A 14,780-nucleotide genomic window follows, 5' to 3' on the forward strand; every position below is an offset into this window, starting at 1 on the left:
AGATGGGCTACATCCTAGAGTTCGAAAAGAGATAGCTGAAGAAATAGTGGAGGCGTTAGTTATGATCTTTCAAAAGTCACTGGAGTCAGGGAAAGTCCCAGAGGATTGGAAAATCGCTGTTGTAACCCCACTGTTCAAGAAGGGAACAAGAAAAAAGATGGAAAATTATAGGCCAATTAGCCTAACCTCAGTTGTTGGCAAAATTCTAGAATCCATCGTTAAGGATGAGATTTCTAAATTCTTGGAAGTGCAGGGTCGGATTAGGACAAGTCAGCATGGATTTAGTAAGGGGAGGTCGTGCCTGACAAACCTGTTAGAGTTCTTTGAAGAGATAACAAATAGGTTAGACCAAGGAGAGCCAATGGATGTTATCTATCTTGACTTCCAAAAGGCCTTTGACAAGGTGCCTCACGGGAGACTGCTAAGTAAAATAAGGGCCCATGGTATTCGAGGCAAGGTACTAACATGGATTGACGATTGGCTGTCAGACAGAAGGCAGAGAGTTGGGATAAAAGGTTCTTTCTCAGAATGGCAACCGGTGACAAGTGGTGCCCCGCAGGGTTCAGTGTTGGGGCCACAGCTGTTCTCTTTATATATTAACGATCTAGATGACGGGACTGGGAGCATTCTGGCCAAGTTTGCCGATGATACAAAGATAGGTGGAGGGGCAGGTAGTATTGAGGAGGTGGGGAGGCTGCAGAAAGATTTAGACAGTTTAGGAGAGTGGTCCAAGAAGTGGCTGATGAAATTCAACGTGGGCAAGTGCGAGGTCGTACACTTTGGAAAAAAGAATAGAGGCATGGACTATTTTCTAAACGGTGACAAAATTCATAATGCTAAAGTGCAAAGGGACTTGGGAGTCCTAGTCCAGGATTCTCTAAAGGTAAACTTGCAGGTTGAGTCCGTAATTAAGAAAGCAAATGTAATGTTGTCATTTATCTCAAGAGGCTTGGAATACAAAAGCAGGGATGTACTTCTGAGGCTTTATAAAGCACTGGTTAGGCCCCATTTGGAGTACTGTGAGCAATTTTGGGCCCCACACCTCAGGAAGGACATACTGGCACTGGAGCGGGTCCAGCAGAGATTCACACGGATGATCCCAAGAATGGTAGGCCTGACATACGATGAACGTCTGAGGATCGTGAGATTATATTCATTGGAGTTTAGGAGGTTGAGGGGAGATCTGATAGAAACTTACAAGATAATGAACGGCTTAGATAGGATGGACGTAGGGAAGTTGTTTCCATTAACAGGGGAGACTAGGACGCGGGGGCACAGCCTTAGAATAAAAGGGAGTCACTTTAGAACAGAGATGAGGAGAAATTTCTTCAGCCAGAGAGTGGTGGGTCTGTGGAATTCATTGCCACAGAGGGCTGTGGAGGCCGAGACGTTGAGTGTCTTCAAGACAGAAATTGATAAATTCTTGATTTCTCGAGGAATTAAGGGCTATGGGGAGAGAGCGGGTAAATGGAGTTGAAATCAACCATGATTGAATGGTGGAGTGGACTCGATGGGCCGAATGGCCTTACTTCCGCTCCTATGTCTTATGGTCTTATGGGAGCCCGGGAAAGCCGGCTATGGGACCACACTGGAGATTCTGGATTAAGAGACCGCCTCTGGGAGCCCTGCCCAATTAAGGATGAGAGCCGGGCTCAGTAGACAGGAGAAGCAAGTGTTGCGGATGAAGGCAGGAGAATGAGAGGGTGTCTCAAGGTGGAGGCAATGGAAAAAGTTTAAAAATGAAACAAAAGTCCCCACAGCTGCTAGACCATCATTGCAGCACTTTGTCAATCACAGCTGCAGGGCAGTGGAATTAGGAGGCATCTCTGCCCCCAATCCCACCGGTTTTCCACCTCCATTCACCAGCTTCAACTTCCACCAGGAAAATTCCAAATGGTGTCTGACGTGTGCCCTCAACAGGCCCCCTCGAGTAGGCAGGTAAGCATCACTCATGCCCTACACAGAAGCAGCCTCCATGAAAATTCACCAGAGGAAGCAATATATTTGTGTTAGTCAGAAAGTTCAAGGAAAGATTCAGCATGTTGGGCCGAGAATCAATGGAATTTAGAAGGACAAGAGGTGATCTTACCGAAACATAGGAATTAAAAGCTGAAGTAGGCAAATTCAGTCCTTCAAGCCTGCTCCGCCATTCAATCAGATCATGGCTGATCGCTCCCTGGTCTCAAATCCACCTCCCCACCTGTTCCCCTTATACTTTTTTTTAAAAATTAGAAATATATCGATCTCCTTCTTCAAACCATTCAATGATTCAGACTCCAACGTGCTATGGTGCAGTGAGTTCCACAAGGCTTGAGGTGGTAGATACTAAAATGGATGTTTCCCTTCATCGGGAAGTCTAGAACTGGAATCATTGTTTGAAATGACAGGTATCCCTTAAGGACTTTCTCATTGTTTGGAATTCTCTACCCCACAGATCTGTGGGTGGAGGCTGAGTCATGGAATTCATTGAATGTATTTAAAGATGAGTCACAGATTCAAACTATGGAATGGTGAAGAGTTACGGCAGTGGAGTATAGACAGGGAAATGAAGTCGAGGCCAAGATCAGATTAGCCTTGATCTTACAAAGGGGAGGGGGCAGAAAAGCATGAGGGGCCGTGTGGCCATCTTCTGCTCCTTCTTATGATCTTAAGATAATCTCCCCTCACACTTCAACCCTCCGAGCCTTGGCAGCATTCTGGTGAATCATCCCTGCATTTTTTTTTCCCCCCCAAGGCCAATAATCCTTTTTAACTTTGGTGCCCAAAACTGTACGAAGTACTCCAAATGTTGTCGAACCAGGACTCTGTTCAGGTGTAGGAAAATGTTCTCCCCTTTATATCCCAGCCTTCTATTTCTATAAGCCAACATTCCATGAGTGTCTTTCATTATTTTTTGTACCTAATGAGTACACTATGGCCAGAATTCCCCGGTCTCATGCCCCATTACTGCTGCCAGCGAGAAGGAGAATTTGGCGCTCAGCCAAATCTCCATTCACTGCAGCGGAACCAGAGAATCCCAGCTGCGGGCGGGGTCGGAGAATTCCAGCCTGGATATAACAACATAAGAACTAGGAGCAGGAGTAGGCCATCTGGCCCCTCGAGCCTGCTCCACCATTCAAGAAGATCATGGCTGATCTTTTCGTGGACTCAGCTCCACCTACCTACCCACTCACCATAGCCCTCAATTCCTTTACTGTTCAAAAATTTATCTATCCTTGCCTTAAAAACATTCAATGAGGTAGCCTCAACTGTTTCACTGGGCAGGGAATTCCACAGATTCACAAGCCTTTATGTGAAGAAGTTCTTCCTCAACTCAGTCCTAAATCTGCTCCCCCTTATTTTGAGGCCATGCCCCCTAATTCTAGTTTCACCTGCCAGTTCTATCTTATCTATTCCCGTCATAATCTTATACGTTTCTAGAAGATCTCCCCTCATTCTTCTGAATTCCAATGAGTATAGCCCCAGTCTACTCAGTCTCTCCTCATAAGCCAACCCTCAACTCCGGAATCAACCTAGTGAATCTTTTCAAATTTTTTTTAATGGTAAAAATGTAATTTTAAAAATAAAATTCAGTTTTTAATCACCATCCTAAACAATGCTCGAGATACACACATTTTTTCCTCTAAATATTTCTTTCACATAATGTTTACACACCGCAAGCTTTCATTACTATTTCAGCTATCTCTACTTTAAATACGATGTGGTGACTGTCCCAGAATTTAAACAGTAAATTAACAGCAGAGACTTACCAGATATCTCTCAGAGGAAACACTAACGAGGATAAGGTCATCACCCACACGCACTTTCTCACCCTCCGACCTCTGTTTGGAGGCTGGATGAATGGTCCACCAGCAAGCTTCTCCTGTTCATATCACATCAGTAACAAGTTTCACAGTGGGAATTCTCTGGTACTTTTACAACTTAATTGAATGTTTTGAAATATTTATAGATGAATAAACTCAATTCCTATTGCTGTTTTTTTTAAATGAAGAGGTCTATGAACAGAAGCAGAAATGCTCAAACACATACCCACCATACTCATTTTTGGTTGTCTGAGACGTTCAGATTCAAGGAGTTTAATCTGGACAAATGCCAGGTGATGCATTTTGGATGATCAAATTTAGGTGTGAATTATACTGTAAATGGCAGAACCCTTTGGAACATTAATATACAGAGGGATCTGGGCGTGCAGGTCCACAGTTCTCTAAAAGTGGCAACACACATGGTCAAGGTGATTAAGAAGGCATATGGCATGCTCAGCCGGGGCATTGAGTACAAGAGTTGGCAAATCATGTTGCAGCTATATAAAACCTTGTTAGGTCGCATTTGGACCATTGCATGCAGGTCTGGTCACCACACTACCAGAAGGACGTGGAAGCTTTGGAGAGAGTGCAAAGAAGGTTCACCAGGATGTTGCCTGGTCTTGAGGGTGTTGGCTATGAGGAGAGGATGAATAAAGTAGGATTCTTTTCACTGGAAAGGCTGAGGGGAGCCTTGATAGAAGTCTACAAAATGATGAGAGGCATCGACAGAGTGGATAGTCAGAGGCTCTTTCCCAGGGCGGAAGTGTCAATTACAAGGGAGCGCAGGTTCAAGGGAAGAGGGGGAAAGCTTAAGGGAGATGTATGGGGAAAGATTTTCACACAGAGTTCATGCAAAGAATAGAGTGTGCCTGAAACACACTGCCAGAGGTGGTGGTGGAAGCAGGCACATTAGCAACATTTAAGAGGCATGAATAGGGTGGGAATACAGGGATATAAGGGCAGAAGGTTTTTTTTGTAGTTTAGTTAGGGCATCATGATTGACAAGGGCTTCGAGGGTCGATGACCTGTTCCTGTGCTGTACTTTGTTCTTTAATTCAATATTCACTTTACTGATGCTCTCTTAACATTGTGTCAACATGATCCCACGCATACACTGCCCAGATTGTGTGGTTACTGGCAAAGCAAGGGTGCTCGCCCTTATCATAATCAAAGCTCTGCTGAGAGATCCAGCAGTTTCCTGTGCTAAGGACTGTAACTCTCTTGACATGTAATTAATAAGCGTCGTTCAATAGGGATTCTAACATGGAGCTGCATCGATGTGATCAGACTGTACAAGTCGCCAATCACATTAAAGAATTCTCATAGACATCCAGTCAGGAAAGCAATTGAATTTATTCATCTAAAAATCAGTCATCTTTTTGAAAACAAAATCAGACTGCAAACTAAAGATTGAGATGTACCACATGGGTTCAAGCTTACGAACTTGAAGTACTTTTTTAAAAAATCATGTTTAAAACATCTCGTAATCAATCATAAGAAAGACATTTTATCAACAGCAACAAATAGAAATACTTTATCCAATGCTAGATCAGTTACTCAGCAGTAGTTAATTACTCAGATCCCAAGGATGGACTTCATCCTAAGTGTTTAAAACCAGTGGCAGTTCAAATAATTGATGCGTCGGTTGTAATTTTCCAAAATTCCCTATTCTGGGAAAGTCCTATCAGATTGGAAAATAGCGAATGCAACCCCTCTATTCAAAAAAAAGGAAGGAGACAGGAGGACAGACAGGGGACTACAGCTGTGAGCCTAATGTCTATCATAGGGAAAATGATAGAAAACATTAAGGAAGTTACAGAAGAGAACTTAGAAAATCTAAAAGCAATCAGGCAGAGTCAACACAGTTTTGTGAAAGGAAAATCGTATTGGACTGATCAATTGAAGTTCTTTGAGGAAGTAACCAGCAATGTGGGTAAAGGGGAAGCGGTAGCATGTTTCTTCAAATAGGATGTGAGCATTGCTGGCCTGGCCAGCATTGTCACCCAACCCTAATTGCCCCTGAATTGAATGCCTTGGTCAACCATTTCAGAGAACAGTTAAGAGCCAACCGCATTGCTGTGGATCTGGAGTCACACGTAGGCCAGGTCGGGTAAGGATGGTAGATTTCCTTCCCTAAACGATATTAGTGAATCAGATGGGTTTTGAGGGCAATCGATGACAGTTTCCCAGTCATCGTTACTGAGATTAGCTTTCAATTCCAGTTTCATTAAATTAATTTAATCATTTGAATTCAATGTGCAGAATGTTAGCCTAGATCTCTGATTACTAACCCAGTGATATTACCACTCAGCCACTGTTTCTCCCAAAATCATTTCCATCTAAAAGGACATGTTAAAAGATGCCACATCAAATGTTACAATGCAACTAAGGGCTCATGGAGTGGGGGGCATCATATTAACATGGACAGAGAATTGGTTAGTTAACAGGAAGCAGAGAGTAGGCATAAATGGATCACTTTCAGGTTGGCAAGTTCTAACAAGTTAAGTGCCACAGGGATCAGTGCTGAAAGAAGTCTGCAAAGCAACGTAGGTAGGTTGAACAAGCGAGCAATAATTTGGCAGATAGAGAATGTGGGAAAATGTGAACTTATCCAGGAACAAGAAAAACTGCATACTATTTAAATGGAGAGAGATTGCATAACTCTGGTACACAGGGAGCTGGGTGTCCTGGTACATGAATCACAAAAAGGCTGGCATGCAAGTGATTAGGAAGGCAAATTGAATGTTGGTGTTTATTGCAAGAAGAATGTAATACAAAAGCAGGAAAGTTTTGCTGCAGTTGTTCAGAGCTTTGGGGGAGACCACATCTGAAATCATGTGTGCAGTTTTACTCTCCTTACTTAAGGGTGCAATTGCATAAGCAGAGAAGGTTGACTTGACTGATTCCTGGAATGATGGGGTTATGTTATGAGGAATGATTGAACAGGTTGGGATCGCATCCATTGGAGTTTAGAAGAATGAAAGATGATCTTATAGAAAATCCTGATGGGACATCACAGTACCGACATTGTGAGGATGTTTCCTCTTGTGGGAGAGATTACAACTAGGGGACACTAAGTAAAAGGGGTCTCTCATTTGAGATGGGTTTGAGGAGAATTTCTCTCTCAGCAGGTCAATAGTCCATTGAATCTCTTTATGAGTGCAGCAGAGGCAAGGACATTGAATATTTTTAAGGCCAAGTTAAAAAAACTCTTGATTGATAAAGGAATCAAAGAGTATCAGGAGGTGTGGATAGGAAAGTGGAGTGAGGCCACAATCAGATCAACCATGATCTTATCAAATGGCAGAGGCAGACTCAATGGCCTACTACTCATCCTATCTGTATGTCTGGATGGTCGCATCTATATTAAAAATGTTGCAGCTCACTGAGCAAGGCTTAACTTTTTATAGGCTTTTTTCACAGTGACCTCTGAGTGAGAAAAGGGATGGTTTTGCCAGATCAATTGATTTAACAGATTGTTGGCTCTGGATGGATGGGTTCCACATGGCAGTGAATCACAGACCTCAACTCCACGAAGATAAAAGCAAAATACTGCGGATGCTGGAATCGGAAACAAAAACAGAAAATACTAGAAAAACTCAGCAGGTCTGACAGCATCTGTGGAGGGAGAGTAGAGCCAACATTTGGAAGGGTTGTCCAGACTCTGATGCAGAGGAGATTCACCAGGATGTTGCCTGGGATGGAACATTGAAGTTATAAAGAGAGGTTGGATAGGCTTGGGTTGTTTATTCTGGAGCAGAGAAGACTGAGGGGCGACCTGATTGAGGTGTTCAAGATTGAGAGGGGCATAGACAGAGTGGATAGGGAACAGCTGTTCCCCTTAGTTGAAAGGTCAGTTACGAGGGGACACAAGTTAAAAGTGAGGGGTGGGAGGTTTGGGGGGGGATTTGAGGAAAAACGTTTTTACCCAGAGGGTGGTGATGGTCTGGAATGCGCTGCCTGGGAGGGTGTCATAGAGGTTTACAGCATGGAAACAGGCCCTTCGGCCCAACTTGTCCATGCCGCCCTTTTTTTTTGTAAAACCTCTAAGCTAGTCAAAAAGTTTATTTATTAGTCACAAGTAAGGCTTGCATTAACACTGCAATGAAGTTACTGCGAAATTCTCCTAGTTGCCACTCCGGCACCTGTTCGAGTTAATGTACCCGAACCAGCACGTCTTTCAGACTGTGGGAGGAAACCCACACAGACACGAGGAGAAGGTGCAAACTCCACACAGCCAGTGACCCAAGCCAGGAATCGAACCTGGGTCCCTGGCGCTGTAAGGCAGCAGTGCTAACCACTGTTCTACCATGCTGCCCAATTGGGGAGTGGGTGGTGGAGGCGGGTTGCCTCACATCCTTTCGAAAGTACCTGGATGAGTACTTGGCACATCATAACATTCAAGGCTATGGGCCAAGTGGGATTAGGTGGGCAGGTCAGGGTCTTTCTTGCTTTGGTGCAGACTTGAGGGGCCGAAGGGCCTCTTCTGTACTGTGGGATTCTGTGATTCTGAGACTTGAAACATTGACTCTATTCTCTCTCCACAGATGTTGTCAGACCTGCTGAGTTTTTCCAGCATTTTCTGTTTATATCTCAACTTCACAATTTCTGTTTTAATCTGCATTTGGGTGAAATCTTGAAGCGGCAATCAGATATGGTGGGGTAATGAACGTGAACATGAATAAGTTCACCATCATGAGGCCTCACAAATCCTAGGCTATCCTACACAAGGGCATGAAGACCTCATTACAAATAGACCACATGTGAAACTGTCACGAATCATCTGTAAATAGTGTTCTTGAGTTGCTTAATGAGTCAGCAGAATTGCTCTTTGAAACAGAAAAAAGGAATTGCTCTTTGACAAAGGATTGGGTCTAATTCAGACTCTGACCCTTTTTCCACCATCTTTTTGCAAATAGGGACCTCTTGTTCATCCATCAGTAAAGATACTCCAGTATCAAGCAATAAAAAGACTCCAAAGTAAAGGTCCCTCATTTGTTTTCTATTTATACTGGGTCAGTTGACCACTGCATCATGTTGCCATTGGTTACTTGTCTACCAGGTCAGCTGACCACCACGTCAGGTTACCATTGGTTTTACATAGTCAACTGGGTCAGCTGACTACCACAGCATGTTGCCATTGGTTTCACTGTCTACTGGGTCAGTTGACCACTGCATCATGTTGCCATTGGTTAATTGTCTACCAGGTCAGCTGACCACCACATCAGGTTACCATTGGTTACATGCTGTGGTACTCTGATAGTCTTTGAAAATAAAGTACTGGGCCTAATTTAGACTCTTACCCTTCTTCCCCTTACCTTTTTGCAAATAAATACCTCTGACGGTAATCATTTTTACTTGGTGTCTCCTAATCTTCCACCATAACATCAATAAAGAACTGCAGAGCTCCTCATAACAGTGTAAACAGTTGTATATGATACCTCTCAGGGTTCCCATGGCATGCTGCCAAAATTACGGTGGGAAACAGGAACCAGCCTTCCCACAGAAATTCTACCCCTTAGTACATAGAACAGGTGTAGCCAACCAACTAAAACATGCAGACATACCTGAAGCATCTTCTTGAAGCCCAACATCAAAGGATAATTTGTCTGTCAAAGACCTCGAGGTGGTCAAACAACACAAATACTACAAACAAAATGAAGATGAGCGTTATTACTCTCTCCCACTGTGGAACATTCAAGCATGGAATTACATCCACTCAATAGCAGATTTTTAATTATAACCCTATTAACAGAACTTTAGTGGTAGAACTATAGCTATGCAAAAAAAGGGGAATCATTCGAAAAGCAACGCATATGTACAAACACTAACTCACACTAAGGAATCAATACCAACTGTTGTCCTTGGGTGAAACAAGATTCAAGGAAAGGAGATCTTTGGACAATAATCTGGTGTGGGGATATTTTTGCTAATGCTTTTATCTGATATTAGTCTTCAGAGTCCAGCAGCAAAACTTACAGCAATTTAGGAAACAGAGAAGTAGTGTTGGAGAATGGGGCAGCAAAACTAGACAAATCCCAAAACAGGTACGTGGATTAACTCACAGTCATTGCTTCTAATGCAGACAACTGCCAACTCTGCTCCTCATTTGTTTGATTTCAGCGTATAGCCAGTGCCAAACGCACTGTTTAGTGGCTTCACACCTGAGCAAGGAGCACATCATTTTAAAGGAGCTAGTATGTATTCAAGCCAGCCTGCACCCAAAGCCAGGCACCCATCTGGCTGCAGCTGGAAGTCAAGGTAAAAGTGAATTTGACCTGGAGAAAGACTCAGGAATGATGCAACATGGCAGAGAGCTGGCTCCAAGATTTCCTGATGCGGACTCTCATGCAGGCTTTTAATTGTTTAATAGAAAAGATTGACTCTCATGCAAGCTCACTTTATGGTTGTGTAGGCTCAGACTGCTGCCATCATATCAACATGATGTGAAGATGCTGGCATTAGATGGGGGTGGGCACAGTAAGAAGTCTCACAACACCATTCACCTGACGAAGGAGCAGCGCTCCAAAAGCTCGTGATTCCAAATAAACCTGTTGGACTTTAACCTGGTGTTGAGAGACTTCTTATCACATCAACAGATACCAGTGTTCATAGGAACTTGTTGGGTGCAACAGAGTCCAGCAACGTGCCCTCCAACACATTGTTATGAATGCACCTGGGTGAGTGGCAGTGGTTCAGTGGAGAAGGAACTTATTTTCCTCAGGATGATAGCATTCATCCTCCTGCAATGCCATTCCGTCATTGCCCTTGCTGTTGACTGTCAGAAAACTAGCAGAGTGTGTGTGTTAGTGCCCAGCAAGATGGGCGCACTCTGATGCTTTGCCTTCTAGTATAAGAGCTACTAGGTCATCTTGAAAAACCATCTGCAGTCTCACCTAATGAAATTTAGCAGCCTTCCACAAGCTACATTGCAGCCACTAGAGCACTAGGACAGGCAAAGACACATGGAACAGGCACTAAGGAAATGCACAAAAGTGATTAGTTGACTTTCAAATGCGATATAGCATGATGAGACTTAAACATTTGGTTGGAATGATATTTGGTAGTTTTTTGTAGCATTGTGACCAAGAGGATATTATAAGAACATAAGAACATAAGAAATAGGAGCAGGAGTATGATGGTCAATAACAGAGGGAAGATATGGGGCAGAATTTTACAGCAACATTCTGGACACGGGCACGCATGCATGGGCACACACACGATTGTGTGGAGTTTGCACGTTCTCCCCATGTCTGCCTGGTTTCCTCTGGATGCTCCGGTTTCCTTCCATGATCCAAAGATGCGAAGGTTAAGTGGGTTTGCCATGCCAAATTGTCTCTCAGTATCCAAAGATGTGTTGGTTAGGGGGGGGGGGTTAACAGCATAAATGCATGGGGCTATGGAGACAGGGTGGGGGGGGGGGGGGGGGGGTAGGCTTGGATAGGATGCTGACTCGGTGCAGACTCGATGGACCGAATGGCCTCCTTCTGCACTGTACAGATTCCGTTATTCTAAGTTCATAGCCAGAGTCACCTTTAGGTCACTGGCAATGCCATCTCTACCCTGTTCTGAGGCTGCACTTGTGACTACAGAGGATGGAAAATATTACTGAGGACCTCCTTAGTGAAACACAATAAGACGTAGTAACTCCATGAGATTTGCTTCCTACCAATTAACAGCAATATATTTCACCAAGCGTTGCAAGCTTTGCATAGAGAATGGCAAAACCTTTCAAGGATCATTTTTGGAAAAAAGGACAAAACGCAACATTAAATGCAACATGACTTACCATGCCACTGTGGGAATGGCGGAGTAGAATAGCATGACCATACAAAAGGGTTCTATGGCCTCCTCCCTGAGAAGACTGCACACAAAAAGGGCAAACATTATCAGCTTCAACAATCAACATGTGGGATACCTGACAAACATACTGGTGAAAATAATTAAACCCAATGTGGTCTGCAACAAAACAGAGACTTCTATTTGTTAAACTGATGTCAGATGAACATTACTGTAATTGAATGATTGGATAACTGAATTTTAAAAATATCTCATTGGCTTGACAGCTAGGATAAAGAGTATTCTAAGCAGCCTGGAGAGGTTGATATCTACATATTGGGCTAAAGGCAGATGGAAATAGAAGTGCCTTTTGCCTAGCTAGTGTGTCTCAGTGTTATTGTTGCCTACATGTGTAAATTAATTGTAGCTGAAGCTATCCCATGGCCTAGAAATGTTAATGTATACAAAGCTGCCGAAAGGACAACAAGGCCGCGGTTTTACCATATCGCGCCGGATTTTCGGCGAGTTAAAATTGGGACTGAGCCGACTGGTGGGAATGGTGCCCATTTTCACGCCCGTTCCCATCTTACACATAACAAAAGGGGTGCGATCAGGACCCCGCCCAAAATGGGCGAAATGTCAGTTAGCATGCTTCATAATGTAATTAGCGCAGTACACGCATAATCGTCCCGCCTCACTTACCTTCATGGCAGCTGCAACCGGCAAGTAAAATACATGCTCTAGAAAAGGCTGTTGCAGCAGCACTGAGGATGAGCGAGAAGGTAGGTCACTGTGTACAGTGCTTTGGGGGCTGTTGCTGGTATCCGAACTCGGGTCTGAGCGCTGACCTCGGGTCCTAGTGCTGCCAGCAGCCAGCAATTGTGGGGCAGATTTCGTGTGGATGCTGGGGGAAAGGGGAGTTTGGGGAAGCAGCAGCAGCACTGTGGCAGCACTGCTTTTCCCCCCCAGCAGCAGCACTGCTTCCCCCCCACCCCCCTCACAGCTTCACACACAGATGTGGAACAGTGTACTGCTCCGACTCCATAGAAGAAAAGTGCAGCATCTGCTGCAGGACTTGGCACCTCAGGGAACAGAGGGACACCCATTCCCGGTGGCAATGAAGGTCACGGTGGCCTTAAGCTTTTATGCCACCAGGTCCTTCCAGGCTGCCAGCGGGCACCTCTGTGGCATCTCGGAGTCCTCCATATACAAGAGCGTGACGGAGCGACAGAGGCCTTGTTCACCCAAGCTGGGCAATACATTACTTTTGACCTGGGCCAGGCCCAGCACGAAGCCTGGGCTGCAGGATTTGCCACCAATGCAGGGATGCCCAGTGTGCAGGGGGCCATTGACCACACACACATCACCCTGAGGTCCCCTGAGGGGAACTCCCAGAGTTCCATAAATAAAAAAAGAGTTCCACTCCATTAATGTTCAGTGCTGTGTGACCACCACATGCACATCATGCACATGTACACCAGACACCCAGGAAGTGTGCATGACAGCTTTATCCCGAGTTCAGACACCCCCAATGTCTTCAAGGAACAGCTCGGGATGCAGGGCTGGCTCGTGGGGGACATGGAACACCCACTGAGAACTTAGCTGATGAGGCCTGTGCGGAGGCCAATGACTGAGGCGGAGACCCAATATAATGAGGCCCACGTTGCCACCCGCTCAATCGTGGAGCGGTGCATCGGGCAGCTCAAATGTGGTTCCTGTGTCTGGACCTCTCTCATGGGGTTATACTGCAGGGCCCCACCAAAGTGCCCTGCATAGTGGTGGTCTACTGTGCACCACACAACCTGTCACAACCTTCTGGAGGAGGTGGTGGTAGTGGAGGGTGACCAGCCAGGCGTCACTGGGGAGGAGGATGTCATGGAGGAGGACGACAACATGCAGGATGGCTGACGGCAAGGGTATAGCATGCCAGGGCAGCGAGGGAGGCCCCAAATCGCAAACAGATATGTATACTAGGGCCATGTACTGCAGTGAGTGGAAACCAGCCCCTCTCCCCCCCCCCCCCCTCCACATATGCGCCTGTGTAGGCCATGTTAGCGAGTTACTGTTGCAGGAGGATGATGGCAACTCAATATGCAGCACAATGTGATGGTGCCCTGCTGCAAACAAGTCTGACTCCTACCTGAGCTCTGCAGGCACACTTGACACCTGAGCCCACATCTGGATGGGGGGCGAAGGAACATGAGGCACTGCTGTAGGGCCTCGGGATGGGTGGGGGTCGAGGGCATCCAGCGGCTGCTCGGTTCTGGGGGTGCCATGGCAGCTTCAGTGATGCCATGCCACCCGGAACTGGCAGTGATGGTTTTGAGTGTCTCGGTTGTAAGTGCAGTGATGGGTAAGCAACATACGCCAGGATTTGGGGATTGCAGCAGCGGGGCGCCCAGGGCCCTCCCCCGCGCACAACGATGTTCACATCCCCTCTGACTAAGGTCAGGGTATGGTCATCCCTGCTCGGGGATAATCAGAAACACGTTAGTCACAGTTGAGGGGTGCAAGTACATTTATTTGTCAAATTAAGTGTTCAAAATATCTACAAGTGCTCATTCTTAACATGTGTTGCCAAAAACTAACTGTGCTTTATTGCCTCAGCCTAGGTGATACACCTTCACCTGTGCCATCTTGGTGCCTACAACTTTCTAACTTTACATGGCCTACCTCTGCGTCTAAGTGTGCCCCCAAAATTGTACATCGGAGGTGGAGGTGGTCAGCTGTGCTGCACACTCCTGTGTTGTGATGCCATTGGCAGTCATCCCCGGGACCAGGAAGGCCCCGGCACAGGCCTGAGCCCTTCCTCCTCTCTCAAGGTTCCTGTGGGGCCCTGGGTCACTCCATGGGATGGCGGTGCTTCTGCAGTGAGCTCCAGCATCACCTGGCCTTGCCAGTTCTGACACCCACCTGTGTTCTTGCCTTGGTGGGTGAACCCTCGAAGATGGCCCTATGGGTCTGGGGGGCCACCTGTCGATGGCAGTAACAAGCGCCCTCTGAGATTGGGCCACACTCTGCAGCCCCTCAGCCATATTCCGCTGTGAGTGGGCCATGCTGTAAAGGGCTGCTGCCATAGCCCGTTATATCTTGGCGCTGTTCCGCTAGGTCTCCTGCAACCTGTTGAGCCTCTCAGCCACGGGCCTCAGAATCTCTGTTAGGCTGTCGAGTGCTTCAGCCGTAGTTCTCTGGGACTCT

At 45.8% G+C, this 14,780-nt stretch overlaps 1 protein-coding gene across 2 annotated transcripts in view; it reads right to left on the bottom strand.

The window, feature by feature from the left end:
- The window catches only part of LOC144511368 (ryanodine receptor 1-like), a 495,584-nt gene that overhangs the window by 398,610 nt on the left and 82,194 nt on the right, over positions 1 to 14,780 (bottom strand). For both annotated transcript variants that reach the window (XM_078241663.1, XM_078241662.1), the window contains exons 4-6: positions 11,593 to 11,667; positions 9,371 to 9,449; positions 3,750 to 3,862 (exon numbers count right to left, since the gene is read on the bottom strand). In XM_078241663.1, coding sequence (XP_078097789.1) covers positions 3,750 to 3,862; positions 9,371 to 9,449; positions 11,593 to 11,667 — 267 coding nt within the window. The remainder of the gene's footprint in view (positions 1 to 3,749; positions 3,863 to 9,370; positions 9,450 to 11,592; positions 11,668 to 14,780) is intronic.

The sequence above is a fragment of the Mustelus asterias genome, chromosome 24 (assembly GCF_964213995.1).
Source record: "Mustelus asterias chromosome 24, sMusAst1.hap1.1, whole genome shotgun sequence".
Taxonomy (NCBI): Eukaryota; Metazoa; Chordata; class Chondrichthyes; order Carcharhiniformes; family Triakidae; genus Mustelus; species Mustelus asterias.